At 45.2% G+C, this 14228-nt stretch overlaps 1 protein-coding gene across 3 annotated transcripts in view; it reads left to right on the top strand.

Moving 5' to 3' along the window:
• Positions 1–14228, top strand: part of ALK (ALK receptor tyrosine kinase) — a 312254-nt gene that overhangs the window by 293067 nt on the left and 4959 nt on the right. For all 3 annotated transcript variants that reach the window (XM_030499619.1, XM_030499618.1, XM_030499620.1), the window contains 8 exons: positions 796–886; positions 1805–1869; positions 2768–2897; positions 8496–8593; positions 9626–9718; positions 11421–11522; positions 12180–12314; positions 12875–12965. In XM_030499619.1, the coding sequence (XP_030355479.1) occupies positions 796–886; positions 1805–1869; positions 2768–2897; positions 8496–8593; positions 9626–9718; positions 11421–11522; positions 12180–12314; positions 12875–12965 (805 nt within the window). The remainder of the gene's footprint in view (positions 1–795; positions 887–1804; positions 1870–2767; positions 2898–8495; positions 8594–9625; positions 9719–11420; positions 11523–12179; positions 12315–12874; positions 12966–14228) is intronic.

The raw sequence follows: 14228 nt of genomic DNA, 5'->3' as shown, positions 1-14228 counted from the left end.
TCTCTCTGAGTTATATCATTATGACATGCCACGTATGTGGTACGGCTATTGTTGTACCAGTCGATTTAATGTGAAGTGAGCGAAGATTGAATAGACAGGTATGCAAAAATCTGTATCACAAGGACATAGGACAGGATCTGTTGTGTGATTACTTTAAGTCCTTTTTCTTATACCCTTACTCAAAATAAAAATGTAAATTTCGTAATATGATCAGTGCCAGAAACTATTCTCAGCATGAATTCCTAGAGCAGAGTGCTTTACAAAGCATTATCATCACCATTTACTGGCTAAGGTACTTACCCAGAATTACAAAATAAATCAGGAAAAGATACTTGGTTTAGAATTCAGGTCCTTCGAGAACCATTTTGCTTCCTAGTTTCTTTTTCAATGTTTTCTTTAATAGTGGTGCATAAATATCATGGGAACTGTTAATGTGTTTTGGGTGTGGGAACACCAAGACATAAGACCTATCTTTATTGACCTGTTTTGGAGGGCCCACCATTACAGCACTGACACCAAAGCCATGAAAGAGTGCTATCCATTACACACTGCAATGCCAGCAGCTTGATTTCACTGGTGACTGTTTGTTTCTGAGGATTGTTTTCCCTACCAATTAAATACATTGTAGGTCCAGGAAAGATTACATCAGTGTCTGATTCCCTGCATAGTGTCTGTATCCAGGTCTCCCTCTTTCACTGCCATGAAAATTGTGAGCCCCTTCTGTGAGCTGTGACCACAGTGTTATAATGTGTGTTCTCTGTAGTAAAACCTTCTTGTCTTCTCTGGTCTGTCCAGGGGTTTGGGCCACGGAGCCTTTGGTGAGGTATATGAAGGTCAGGTGGCAGGGATCCCCAGCGACCCCACTCCCTTGCAGGTGGCTGTGAAAGTAAGTGACAGTGTATGAGTTATCATGATGGTTTCATGCACCTTTCACCCAAGAGTCCCAATGCATTATAAAAATGAAGATGAATTAAGCATTACTGTAGTACTGAAGGATGTGGCTAGAAAGGTTACTGCTCTGTTGCAACACTTTAATCCATCATACTGATGGTACAGCTTGTAGCATATGGGCTTGTGAGACTGTTAGAAGAGGTTTGTAAGTAGTAAATAGGCCAAGATTTCCCATACAGCTGCAGTTTGAGAAATAAATCCATCCTCTGTCCATCCTCCACATGCTATGCCTGGTGTGGAAATCTGTCAAAAGCCTTTGAGTCAGAGGCCAAAATCTTCACAGGGCCAAGAGCAGCTGGAACATGCATCAAAGAGTCTACAGGTGGGAGATGGCTGGTTTTCCAAGGATTTCACCACTCCATTACAGGATGGATATGGACTGGATGCGTAGCTGAATCCTAAGAGGCCCTGATAGGGTTCTCCAGGCCTTCAGCAGCCTACCTAGCTTGTTTTTTCCTAGAGGTTACATAGCAGCGCAGTCCTACTGCTGGTTATAGTTCATAGTCTTGCTGGGAGGTAGGAGTACTGAACCATCAGAGAGCTCAGGAACTGTGGTCTCTTTCCTCGTCCTCTGTACTGCAGAGTCCCATGTATTGAGCACTGTTCCCTGTGCACTCTGGGCTGTTTCCTTTGCTGGGATGAGGATGACAGTGGTGTTGATGGGCCATGTGTTCTGATCATTACCTTTCAAGAGACTTCACAGTCTAGATTAGTAATGGTCTAGCTAGTATCTTAGAGTGAGGTTTCTCTCAGAGAAACAAGGATTGCTGCAGAGAATGTTAGTGCTTTTGATTGTGCCAGGTGTTCTACATCTAAATATCTTCTCCTTGTCAACCTGTTCTTTCTTTTCCAGACATTGCCAGAAGTGTGTTCAGAGCAAGATGAGCTGGATTTCCTCATGGAAGCTCTCATTATTAGGTGTGTATGTATAAGATCAGCTGCACTTGTATAGGCTTGCAAAGCCAGCACTGTAAAGAAGAAAGTTGCTTTGAGACATAATGTCCATGCAATGCAGCTAGTTGTTTTAGTACATAGCTGTGAGTATTTTACAAGGAGGATAGGCATTATCATCCTTTTCTATTCTTCTTACAAAGAGGTACCAGATAGTGAAAAGCTAAATTTTCAAGAGGGTCTACACTGGTTTTCTTTATCTAAAGTGAAACTCTTTTGGCCTAGTTTTCAGAATTGGTAATATGATCCATTTATTTCTCTTAGAAACCAGAACATGAGGTAAAAACAAACCTTAGGAGTTTGGGGTTGAGTAGTCAAAACTAACAGGTGGCATTGACTTAATGCTGCTTTCATGTCAAATGTCAGTGAGTGAGTCCTAGAATCCATGAAAGTAGTTTCTCATCACATTGAGGTCTGGAGAAATAAGGAGTTATCAAAGACTAAACCTTGAGGAATAGCCCCTGCATAAGCAGATCTCTGTGTCAGTATGTTACTTGGAACAACTCTGCCCTAGCCCAGCTTCTACCCCTTGGATAGGGAAATTGAAAGCAGACTTGTCATTGTTATCATACATCCTCCACTTCCTGTGGCCCACAAGTCTTGCTGTAGCCCAAAAAGGCTGCAGAATACGGGAAGAGGAAAAGCAGCGCTCCCCCTCCATGTCTGTTCCTGCACTATGCAGACACACAAAGTGCAGGGGTAGCACTTTAGCTTATCCAGTTGCCCTACCTCTGCTTTTGAGATTTGTTACTTTCTGAAAGAAAAAGATAAAAAAATCCCCACAGCAAAACATTTTGATCCTTTTCTGCATCTTGTGCTTTTTGGATCAAAGCTGCTTCATAATTGAATCTTCCTGTCTCCACAGCAAGTTCAACCACCAGAACATTGTGCGCTGTATCGGCGTGAGCTTGCAGGCACTGCCCCGTTTCATCCTGCTGGAGCTCATGGCTGGGGGTGACCTGAAATCCTTCCTGAGAGAGACACGGCCTAGACCGGTAAGAAAAGAGAAAATCTAATTCTATTTAGTAAGCTGCTGCCACAAGGCAAATACATAACTATAAAAGAGCTGATCCATGCAGCTACTATGTCCCAGCATTTTAGAGGGTCAGGATTTTTATTGCTAGAAGACCACTGGGGGGCAGGACACATGCATAGGGAACACATGCTGGAGTTACGCAGAGATGCCTCATCCCTGGTCTTTGCTAGATGGCATTGCAGATACTATCTAAAAAAGAAAGAAGGGGGGGGGTTTGTTTGTTTTTAATAAGTTAAACTCTACTCTTAGCTTCCTCACACCAGCTGGGGGCAAGCTGGGAGGAAGCACTGAGCTAGTGATGCTAAGCCCATTATTTAAACTGCCGATCAGGTGCATTTCTGTGGATATCTGTCAGTGTAAGTTTGACAGAGGCAAGAAGAGAATCCAGCCTGGAGCTGTTGACTTAATAGCAAATACCTTTAGTCCAGAGTTTTGAAGATTTTTACCACTGAAATCAGCATCAGTAGGAAATGACAATGAGTTAGAAATGTGTGAGAAATAAATCACGACTTGTAGAGAGGAATCAGTATTTCAGAAGAATGAAGTTTGCTCTGAGGCCCTGGATCAGAAAGGCACCCAGACGTTGTTAAGTTTAGCACCAGGGCACAGCTTCATATTTTGTCTCTACGTTCCTTTGACACAGGGCAAAATGTTGGATTTTATCAGTACAAGAGACGCACAAATTGGCTCTAACAGACACAAATAAGATTCTTCCTCGAGGCATCTCGAAGCAGATCGACTTTGTATTTTTGCCTTGCAGTCTGGTTTTCAGACTTACAAAATGGTCTGTGCTGCACAGGAGCACCGCAGTTTTGAATAGGTTGCAGTAAAGTGGCTCCTGCCTGGTAAAGAGGGCTGAAGTGAAGATGTTTGCAAACTGAGCAAGCAGTCTTATAAATAGAGGTTGGTTTTCTGTAGCACCTAGAGATGCTCTTGTCAGCTTATACAAATGGGCTGAACTTGGTGGTATGTGAATGTGGAAATTCATGTTTTGCAATGTTGGCTCTGCTCTTACCCAGTGCAGAGCAAAATGGCATGGACAAGATAGGCTGCCTGTTAGGTGCTTAGTTTAACATTGCCAGGACAGGCTGTGCTGGATGTGTGAAGCAGTAGGTGAAACAGGATGGTCCAGGGCAAGGACATCGATCACTTTGCAGTGGAAGCATCTTTTTGGCATGCTAAATTAGAGTGAAAAGCCAGCTCAGTAATGATCGGGGTCTTGTGAGGAAGCGCCAAGAGCATTAGTCCTGAACAGCAGGAATTTTTACCTACTTGCAGTAAAATCATCCAATTGCTTTTGTGGATAAAAATGGATGCAGTCATGGGAGCCTTCCCACTGAGGGGTTTCTTTCTGTTTTCCCCTACCCCAGTCATGAGGTCCTTCTTGCAAGCCAGAGCTTCCATTTCTGTTAGCGGTCGCTCTGTGCAACCCCTGTGAAAGCTACTGTCAGAAGAGGTGGATGGTTCACTCAAGGCACAGCATATTCTCTTTCAGTATTTCTCTTTCTGCCTTCAGTCTGCCCTTCCTTTCCTCTTCTTCCCTTGTCTTTCCTGACCTATTTGAGGTTATTTGAGACTGACGCAGGGGCTGTTCCCAGCATTTTAAAGATCCTCCCCTACTCTGCATTTAACTTGCTCCCAGGGCTGAAGCAGACCTGCGACTCATGCTGCTGTTTTCTGCTCTGTCCCAGGCCTGTCACGCTTTGGGAAAGCTGAGGTTCAAATGCAGGGGGGGGCAGTTGAAAGCTGGAAATGATTAAAAAAACCAGTTTCCAGTCCCTCTTTAACAGTTGGATGAATGTGAACAGCCTGACTTTACGCAGACACAGATCCACATGTTTCTGCTCCACTTCTAACGCCTTCCTTCCCTCCCTTTGCCCCTTATACCTGCCTTGCCTTGCTTCTGCTGACATCCCATTTGGTGGCTGCCTGGTAAGAAAGACAGGATAATTAATTGGCTGGCTGCCAGGGCAGCTTCTGAGGGGTTAATGGCACCTGTGAGTGCTGAGAAATCAGGCTCTGGTGCACATGTTTTACTGCCGGCTCAGAAACTATGAGGCTAGGAGTCTTGACTGATGAGAGATGAGATGTGTGCAGGGTATTGTGCTCTGTGAAGTATGGGATCAAGCTGTGGAAGTGGATTTACCCTCTGCGTATACTTGAGGTGTAACAGAGTCTCTGTACGTGAGACCTGTGGCTCAGTACTGCTGGTGTATCTTTGCACTACTCTTAATGAACCCTGAGCTGCTTTGTTCCTGCTATTGCTTATTCAAGGAAGACAGGCAGAAGGTAGGCATAGCAGACTAGACATCTAGCTTTCCAGGCCCATTAAAGGAAAGGAAAGATAAGGAGCAGTGCAGAGTAAACAGGCTTCAATAAGCTTTGTTTCCAACAGGATTTGATTGAACACACAAGACCTAGCAGACTGACTCGGTAACAGAGGTGCACTGTTACTGTGCAGTAAGCACTGTACGAATTACTGTTGTTATTTCCCTTTGTTTTTTCCCAGTTTTATGTTTTCCAGCTGATTTCCTTACTACCTTGTCTTTCCCAACTACTTATGCTTTCAGCCTGATTGCAAAAGAGAGATCTATGTGTTCATTCTCTACCTTCATCCCCAAGTTGCTCTCCCTATTCCCCTGCCAGTAAGTTCAAATTCATTTGCCACTTTCAGTCAAATTTAATAGAGGTGTGAAAGGCAGTAACTTGGTATTATTCTGAGGCTTCAGGAAAAAGAAAGCACCATGCTAGAGTGACCACTGAGCAAAGCAGTTGTCCTGCTTGGTTTGCCAGTGGCCTGCGAGAACCCGCACGACGTGGAGCAGGACGCATGCATCGTGCTGCCATGCTCTCTGCCACAGAAAAGCATGGAAGGGAGCAGAGGAAATGGAGGAGAAGGTGAAACAAGAGAAGGGGGAACTTCAGACATTGCAGGCAACATGAAATGGGAAGCTAGAGAGATACTGAAGGAGGTATCAGGACATAGGATCCAGTTTAATGGGAGATCAAGATACTGCCAGCACAGGTTATTGCATGTTGTTCATCTGTGTTCTTCATGTAAGTAATGAAAGCAATGTTCAGCCAAAATGTCATGATTTTTCTGGATTGAGCAAGAATGATAATATGCATAAGCCAAATGTTCATCCAACATCAGTGATATAATACCAGTGACTCCTGTGGAATATTGTTCTTTATGCCAGCCAGGTCTGCTGCATAGCTCAAATTCATACTTCTTCACGAGTCCAGGGTTTACAACCCTGAAGGGTTTCTGTGTTCCTTTTCTAATAGAGTTTCACATCTTCCCCCTTGTCTGGAGAGAGGCAGTCTGTTAGGTTCTGAGATGCCTGGAATTGGAGCCTTCACTCATTATGAGCATTGCAGAATTGTCCATTCTGGGAAGATCAGCGCTGATCTTCCTCACACACAGCACAGGAATCAAATAACAGCTCCAGAAGATAAATCGTATACAGATAAATGATTCCCTCCTTTGTGTTGTGCAGCCTGTTGCACAGAGCAATGATTACACTGAACAATACACAGAATTTCCTTCACCCTTAGCAAGATTCAGCCTCACCCTAGGAGGTGTCACACTGGTGCTCTGAGCAGCCATGTATTGCAGCTGGCATTGTCTGTTCATCTGCGGAGCAAAAGCTGTAAAGGGAATCCTTTGGTGTCTCAAGGCTGCTCCCCTTGCAAAATGAATCCCAAAGCTCCGTTTTTCAAACAGATTACATAGCTAAATTGTCCTTGGCTGGGCAGTCACATCTGGTTTAGGACTGTATTTAGCCAGATAAAAGATGGAAGGAATTCATCCAAGGAGGGAAAGGAAGGATAACAAAGGGAAAAGAAGAAAACGCTATGCTGTTCATATCAGCTTGCAGCTTCAGCCTACTGACTGCCTTGCAGTTCAGCTCAGGTCTGGAGACAACCAGTTTATTGGGTTTTTTTCTTGGTTTTCACTTCAGGTTTCTTACCCTTGCTAAGAAGAGGAGGAAATGGGTAGATTGAGATACTCATTTCCCTTTGGTTATGCCCTCAAAGGGTAAGAAAAGGCATCTGCATCCTTTCTTACTGTAGCCATCTAATGTAGCTGGTGAGTCACTTTAACTCAGAGAGGTAAAAAAGATTATTCCCCCTCCCCACAGCAGGGGGGTGGGGAGAGAGGCTTTATGTTTTCAGGAAATGGTTACTCTACAAAAAGAAGAGTTTAGGGGGAGAACCAGTCCAGTGCTTTAGGGCCAGTTAAGTTTATATAGGCAATGAACTATACTGTGCGAATAATGAAATACCGGCAGGTGATACAAAGTCAAACAATTCTGTTTTATGGCACCTCACTGAAAAAGCCAGCTTTGTTCACACAGAGATGCAGCATTTTTCAGTTATTTGATTAGTCAAGTGTTGAGGCCAGGTTTTTCCTCATCTCTTCAGAAGACATTAAGACTTTTTTAGCTTTTACCAGCCAGTGCCCACAGTTTCAGTACTGGCTGCTGCCTGCCACAGAGCCTGGAGTTATTTCCAGTCCCAGTTAGCAGTGATTTAGGTCAGGTAGGATGGCCAGCACAGGATCACATCAGTCTGGAGACATGTCTCATCACAACAAACGGGCTGGCAGAGCCAGAGTCCCTGTCACTGGAGAACCCATGCTGGTTTGTGCATCGGGGGAAGAAGCCCCATGGGCAGGTGTGCCTTTTGGGCACTGGGCAGAATGGTAGGTGTTAAAAGAGAGAGCTAGAGGGTAGGACAGGCTTGTTGGGTCCAGTAACTAATGCTGATGCACACTTAGCTAGCTGTGGGATAAGCAATCGCTGCCACCCCACTGTGTGTCATCACCCCACTGGCAGCAGCAGTTTCCTCTTCCCCCACAGGACTGGCTGCAGGGATCACTGATTCACACCTCAGTGCAGAAGCTGATGGTTTGGCTTCAGAGGCTGGCAAACAGAAGCCAGTGCTAAGGCTGCCCTTTTCACTATGAAGCATCTGGCTCCTGCTGGCGAGGGCTGCAGTCTGCATCAGAAGGGCAGGAACAAGGAGTTGGCAGCTTTAGTCTTCTGTAGCTGTTGGCTGTGCAAACCTGTGTCAGTGCTCTTAAGGGGCAAGATAAAACCTACACAGATGTGGAGGAGGAAAAGAGCAAATGTGACTCATGCCATTATACAAAATGTCATTCTCATTGTTCAAGGTGACTTTAGAGAGAAGCTAGCAATAATATGAAGAAACTGAGTGAGGACCAGTTCAGGCTACAGATCTCAAAACTCATGCTGAAAATTCAGAAGCATCTCCCATGAGAACTGGGGGAAGTTCTTACAGGGGCATCCCAATGGAGCTGGAAAGTGGGATCCAGCTGTTCTGATTCTGTCCCTGGGATTTGTATAACATTGTGTCTGCCCATCCTTTGAGTAGTTCATGGAAATGAATTCTCTCTTGCACATTTTTTTATCCCTTCGTGTATTAACATCTGAGCTATGTCACCTGTTGGAGCGTTCCCAGTGCTGTATCAATGATGAATCATGCCATGTTCTTGCTTTTAATCTGCAATTTGTCCCTTGTCTTTTCACAGAATCAGCCCTCCTCCCTTTCCATGCTGGACTTGCTCCATGTGGCTCGTGACATTGCTTGTGGGTGTCAGTACCTGGAGGAGAACCACTTCATTCACAGGTAGGTGAACACAGCTGTGTCAGCATGGACATGGCATGACAGGCCAGCACAGACTGTAATGCCCTGCTTTGTATGTTTATGTCCTGCTGCACTCTAGTGGCTGGATACCTTTAAACAAGGTAGATAAAACCAGAATAATAGCAGCAATTAACAGAAAAGCTGCTATAAATCAGGTTGCAGAGGTCTGTAGTTTTACCAAAAATCCTGAGCTCTGTCTCAGTGCCTGCACTTGTGCAGCCTGTTTGGATACTCTGCAAATGGAAACACAATCTTGTGACAGAAGTCTCTAACACTCTCCCCATCGTCAGTTTTGCTAAGTTCCTTCCTGCTCATTCTGGAACCCTTTTCCCTCTTGAAGACAAGTAAAGCCAGAAGTGCAGCACCTTGTGACTGTTGTTACCTGCCCCTGCAGAACAGGGTGTTTGCCTATTGAGTAGAGAAAGACTTTAGTTCACTCTTCTGAAAGAGGTACTCACAAGCTATGCCTCCATGTTATTCAGATCTCAAGGTTTACTTCAGCCCAGCAGAGGTGGAGCTGGAGCTTTACCTGCATACACAGGTTCAGGCTCGTACCCTGTCTTCAGAGCAACACCTGCACATTGTTGTTGCCTCTGACAGTACTAGATCCATTTGACAGTCTGAACAAGCATGCTAGGAGCAGGTCAGTGGCTCGTTCCCCAGGCAGGTTGATGTTGGTACTAGTACAGTGCTGAAATCAGCCCCACTGCTTGAAACTCCTTAGAGACTTAAAAATAGCTCCTGGAGTGAAGGGAGGGAGGCTCACAGGAGGCCAGGCCTTTCAGCTGGAAGATGTTATGTGAAGTTTAAAGAGGAAATGTTAAAGAGCAGAACTACTCCTGCTGTTGGGGTAGATTGGAAATTGGGACCATAAACACTGACTTTTCTGGCTGCTGTGGGCTCTCTGCAGCTCAGAAAAGCAGGTACTCTTCTTTGTTTTCTTTTCAGCTTGCAAACTGTTGAATGATTAAGTGGCTCTTTTCTTTCTGTTGCTTTTCTTCCCTTTCCTTGTAGGGATATTGCTGCCAGGAACTGCCTCCTTACCTGTCGAGGGCCTGGGAGAGTGGCTAAAATTGGAGACTTTGGAATGGCCCGGGATATATACAGGTAGCGGAGCTAAGTCCAGGGTACCCACAAGTGGAAGCTCCCTAAAATGAGGGAGGAGCAGTGTTTGTGCAGGACAGCAGGCTTGTGTACTGCTCTGCATGACCCTAGCAAGGCGAGAGCTGAGAAATCCCACCCTGATGAATTCCACCTAATGCTTTTTTGATGTTTGCCTTCACTTGTAGTGCTCTGGACACTGTTCCCACTTCAGACAGCTTTCTTTTGGGTAATGAAGTCTGATGGTCATGGAAGGCATTTCCTCCCTCTTGTACTCTGTCCTCAGTTTCTTTTCTTTACTTTCTCCATGCTGAATGGCATTGATGTGCTCTTTTGTTCTATGGTCCCAAATCATTCTGAGTTTAATGTCTCTCCTTGATACTACCCCTGCCCCTTTGGTTTGGCATCATCAGTAAATCTCCTCAATTTACTGCACATAAAGGAGGAAGGTGCAGAGGAAGGGCAGGAAAATGTAATCACCCAGACTGGAATTCAGCCAGGACACAGGGTTAACTACTCTGCTCTTGCAAGAAGTGCCAGGAAATCTTTAATGACCATGAGCAGTCAGGGCTGCAGTTTGATATCTCATCTTCAGATAGCACCTCCAGAAGTGTAGCATCATGTCCTGCTGTGCTGAGGAATTGATTTGCCTCTGACTCAGAGGAGGGAATACCTTGTACTCAGTCACCCACACCATTTATTCCAGTGCCTTGCCACCTTGTTTTTTTTGCTTGGGGATTCTCCTGTGTAATTACTAAGCCAGGCCTGGCTCTGCTTACCTTGAGATATGGCAGTATCACAGCCTGAGGTGATGCAGAGTGCTACCTTCAAAACCCAAGTGTATCAGAGAGGGGTTTTTTTTCCCCTTCCCCTCTTTCCCTTTGCAAAGAGGCCCCACTCAGCCCCACTGTCAGATGGGACTCTGCTGGGTCAAAGTAGCATCTGTCACACTCTCACAATCAGCAGAACCAACTGCCAAGATGAGTGCCTTGGTGCTGAGTTTTCAAAGGTGCCTTTGAAGTTTGCACATGTTTCTGTGTCCGGGAATATCCTTTGGATGCTCAGGCCGTGTAGTTATGAACAGTGATACCAGCTGGCATGAGCAGCCTCCTGCAGCCACCAGCACAGGATCTGGGGCTTGTATGTTTTGTTTTAAATGACAACACTAAAGGACTGATGTAATTCCTGTCTCAGGAGCACAGGAGGTGGGTTTTGTACTACTGCCCCAGCTCTAATGGCCAAGCATCCTCCTCCTCCTCAAGCTCCTTGTTTTAAGAAAGAGTTTTGGATTTCACTTGCAGTGCTTTAGACTGGGTACATATGGGATGGGCTTTATTTTTGGTGGGGATGCTCAAGGTCCTGAGGTGAGGTAGAGATCTTGCTGTGGCTGAAAAGGGCAAAAAGATGGCTCTGCAGCTCCAGTTTACTGTGTGAGTAATTCACTAGGAGTATGCAGAGAAGGATAACGGGTTCACCACATCAGGCCTAAAGCGAGGTAGATTAGAGCAGTCCTTCCATGGTCTGCCCATTTCCACTGCTTTTGTGAGAAGGAACAGCATTTCTTTTAATTTCTTCAGGATTTTCTCAGCGATGCTGTTCTGCCTATATCAATCATTCCTCTGGCTCATAGTTTTCATACTTATAATTGTGAAAATCCTGAATTAATGACATTTTCTGAATTCTTGGCTGTTTTGTTTGTTCTTTGCAGAGCCAGCTACTATCGGAAGGGTGGGTGTGCAATGTTGCCTGTCAAATGGATGCCTCCTGAGGCTTTCATGGAAGGGATATTTACATCAAAAACAGACACATGGTGCGCTTCCTTTCCTTCTCTGTCCAGTCTGTCTGTGTTGTAACTCCTTTTGTGAAGTGTGACTATTTTGTAAAAACGTGTTCTGGTTCATTGCTCCTTTACTAAAAAGGGAGCCAGTAATCTTGGAGGAGACAAAGGAACAGAAATGTCTGTGGTGTTAGCTAGGGAATGGGGAATGTTTTTATTGTACTCTGAGCTACAAGTGGGGGCTGTCGAGCTCAGAGCATCAGTGGGGATTCTCAGGCATGTTGGTTCACACAGGGTAGCTTATCCAAGAGGAAGAGTCTGTCATAAGTGATCAGGGCCCTGCTCCACTCAGTCCCGTCTCCAGCAGTGACTGATGTCTCAGGAAAGCATAACCTGACTTTTGCATTTGTTACATCTAGTTGCATAGTACTGAATACAAAGACAGAGCAACCATCTTTACCTGCCTGTATTGTAGACTGCACTCAACTGAATAGTAAGCTGTTGGTGTCCATTAAATGATTCAAAGTCCACCTTTACAACTGTGCAGCTTATTTATGTCTGAATCCTGCAGCAGTGATTTCCACAAGCTGCTGAGCACAGACTGCAAAGAGCAGTGCCGATGGTATTGCCCCTTGGTGGTGGTCTTTCTCAAGTATCCTTCACTCTGTTTTCTTTTGCTTCTGTATTCAGGTCCTTTGGCGTGTTGCTGTGGGAGATATTCTCTTTGGGATACATGCCCTACCCTAGCAAAAGTAACCAGGAAGTTCTGGAGTTTGTCACCAATGGAGGAAGGATGGATCCACCTAAAAACTGCCCTGGCCCTGTGTATGAGATTTGAACTTTGATATATTCATGCAAATAATTTCTATTTCAAATGCTGTTCTCTAGTCAGAAGTTAATGACTTTTAAGATTGATCTTATGATGGCTGGTCTGCCTTATTGGATTTGAGTGCCAGTGACTTCTCTGCTATTTAATTTTGCTATCTGTTTTGGAGAATAATTCAGGACCCCTTTGAGAAGTACTGGCCACGGCTTGCTTGGTCAGAGATGGTGTAAGATTTGTCTGAGGTTAGCTGTGAAACTACAAGCGCATAAGGGTGTTCACAGATAGGGAAAACTGGGCTCTGTTATCTGTAGCCCCGCCTACCTTTAGTGAATTGTCCAAAGGAGTCTGGGTGGATGAGTTATTTCTCTGATGTGCTGTGGATTTCACCCAGCTATTGGCCACATTTGAGTGGTTACCAGGACATCAGCTGTCTGACTGCAGGGAAGGCAGATCACTTACTTATTTATTAGAAGTCAGAGTCATGATGTGTGCTTATGGCTTTTAAGCTGCAGTGACCAGCTGTTATGTATCAACAGGATCTCCTGTTCTGCTCTTTCAGTTATCGCATTATGACCCAGTGTTGGCAGCACCAGCCTGAAGACCGGCCGAATTTTGCCATAATCCTGGAGAGGATCGAGTACTGCACCCAGGTAATGCCTCCAGTGAGATGGGTGGACAGGGTTCTTCCTGAGAAGTGGTCTAGGCAAGCCAGAACACGAGATGAGAAGGCAGCACTGCATTCCTGCAGTCAGCAGGCCAGGGAGACTGATGTCAGCCAGGGACCAGTGGCCAGGATATTTCCCTCATTGGGTGCTTGATCCTTCTTGTCTTTCACTGCTGAAAGACACAGGCTTACACAAGCTTACAAAGCTTTACAAACAGCAGACCTGTAGCTCTGCTTCTGCTTATGAAGGAGCAGATTCCAGCAAGCAAAAGGGCTAAGACAGGCCCGTGCCCATACACACTTCATGTGCTTCCTGTCAGCCACTCCGTCCCAGTGTTTACCCGTAAGACATGGTCAGCACTGAGCAGAAATGGTCCTGGCTTAGAGCAAGTGGCTTCTGCAGCTGGCAGCAGGTCTCTGAATGTGACTGTGTTGCAGAAGGCAGGTGGAGACAGCCGTGCTCCCTATGGAGTGGGGATTCTGAGGCGCGGCAGTGGGAAGGGATGTGGCTGCCTTTCCAGGCAAAAATCTGATTATTTTTTTTTAACCACTATTTTTAGCTTATGAGGAGTGTGGTAGTTCGGAAAATGTTTTGCTGCTTGCATCAGTGCAGGCTTCTTGTGTGGCATCACACAGGTGTTTGCCTCACACAGTTTGCTTTCCCTCGCTGTTTGGGAAGCTTAGTCTGGGTTTTATGTGTGTTTGGATTCTGAGATCGAGAGGCATTGTTTTCTCTGCTCTCCAGCTTGCCAGGGTGTCCAGCAATAACTGAAGGTTGCCCAGATCACCACATTTTCTCTCAGTTTAATTTTCAGAACTGCTTAAATAGCTCGGAACCACAGTCCGTATGGAATTGGGCTACAAGGGGTTTGCCAGATTGCCTTCTGCATTCCCATTCCTCCCCTGTTGCGTGGAGGCAATACTTTCATGGCTGAAACTTTCTCAATATTATCTGAGGATGTTATGAACTTTGAGATGATATAGATTCCAAAACAACATTCCCACAGGAAATTTGGCTGGACATAAAAAATGTTTTTCATTCTTTTTGTGCTTCTGCATTTCTGTGGCAAGTTTTAGAGTTGTTGGGTTTTTATAAAGAGTTCGATTTTAAGGGTATCCCACTGCATCTCACGGCTAACTGCATTTTATCAGCATCCTCTACACATGGAATGTGGGCTCTGGATAGTGGGAGCGATGCTCTGTGATCATTGCTGACAGCTGTCAGATGTGTTGAGTTTTTAATCAAGTC

This window comes from Strigops habroptila, chromosome 10, assembly GCF_004027225.2.
Source record: "Strigops habroptila isolate Jane chromosome 10, bStrHab1.2.pri, whole genome shotgun sequence".
Classification (NCBI taxonomy): domain Eukaryota; kingdom Metazoa; phylum Chordata; class Aves; order Psittaciformes; family Psittacidae; genus Strigops; species Strigops habroptila.
The sequence above is the reverse complement of the archived record's forward strand: the minus strand, read 5'-3'. Positions and strand labels throughout refer to the sequence as shown.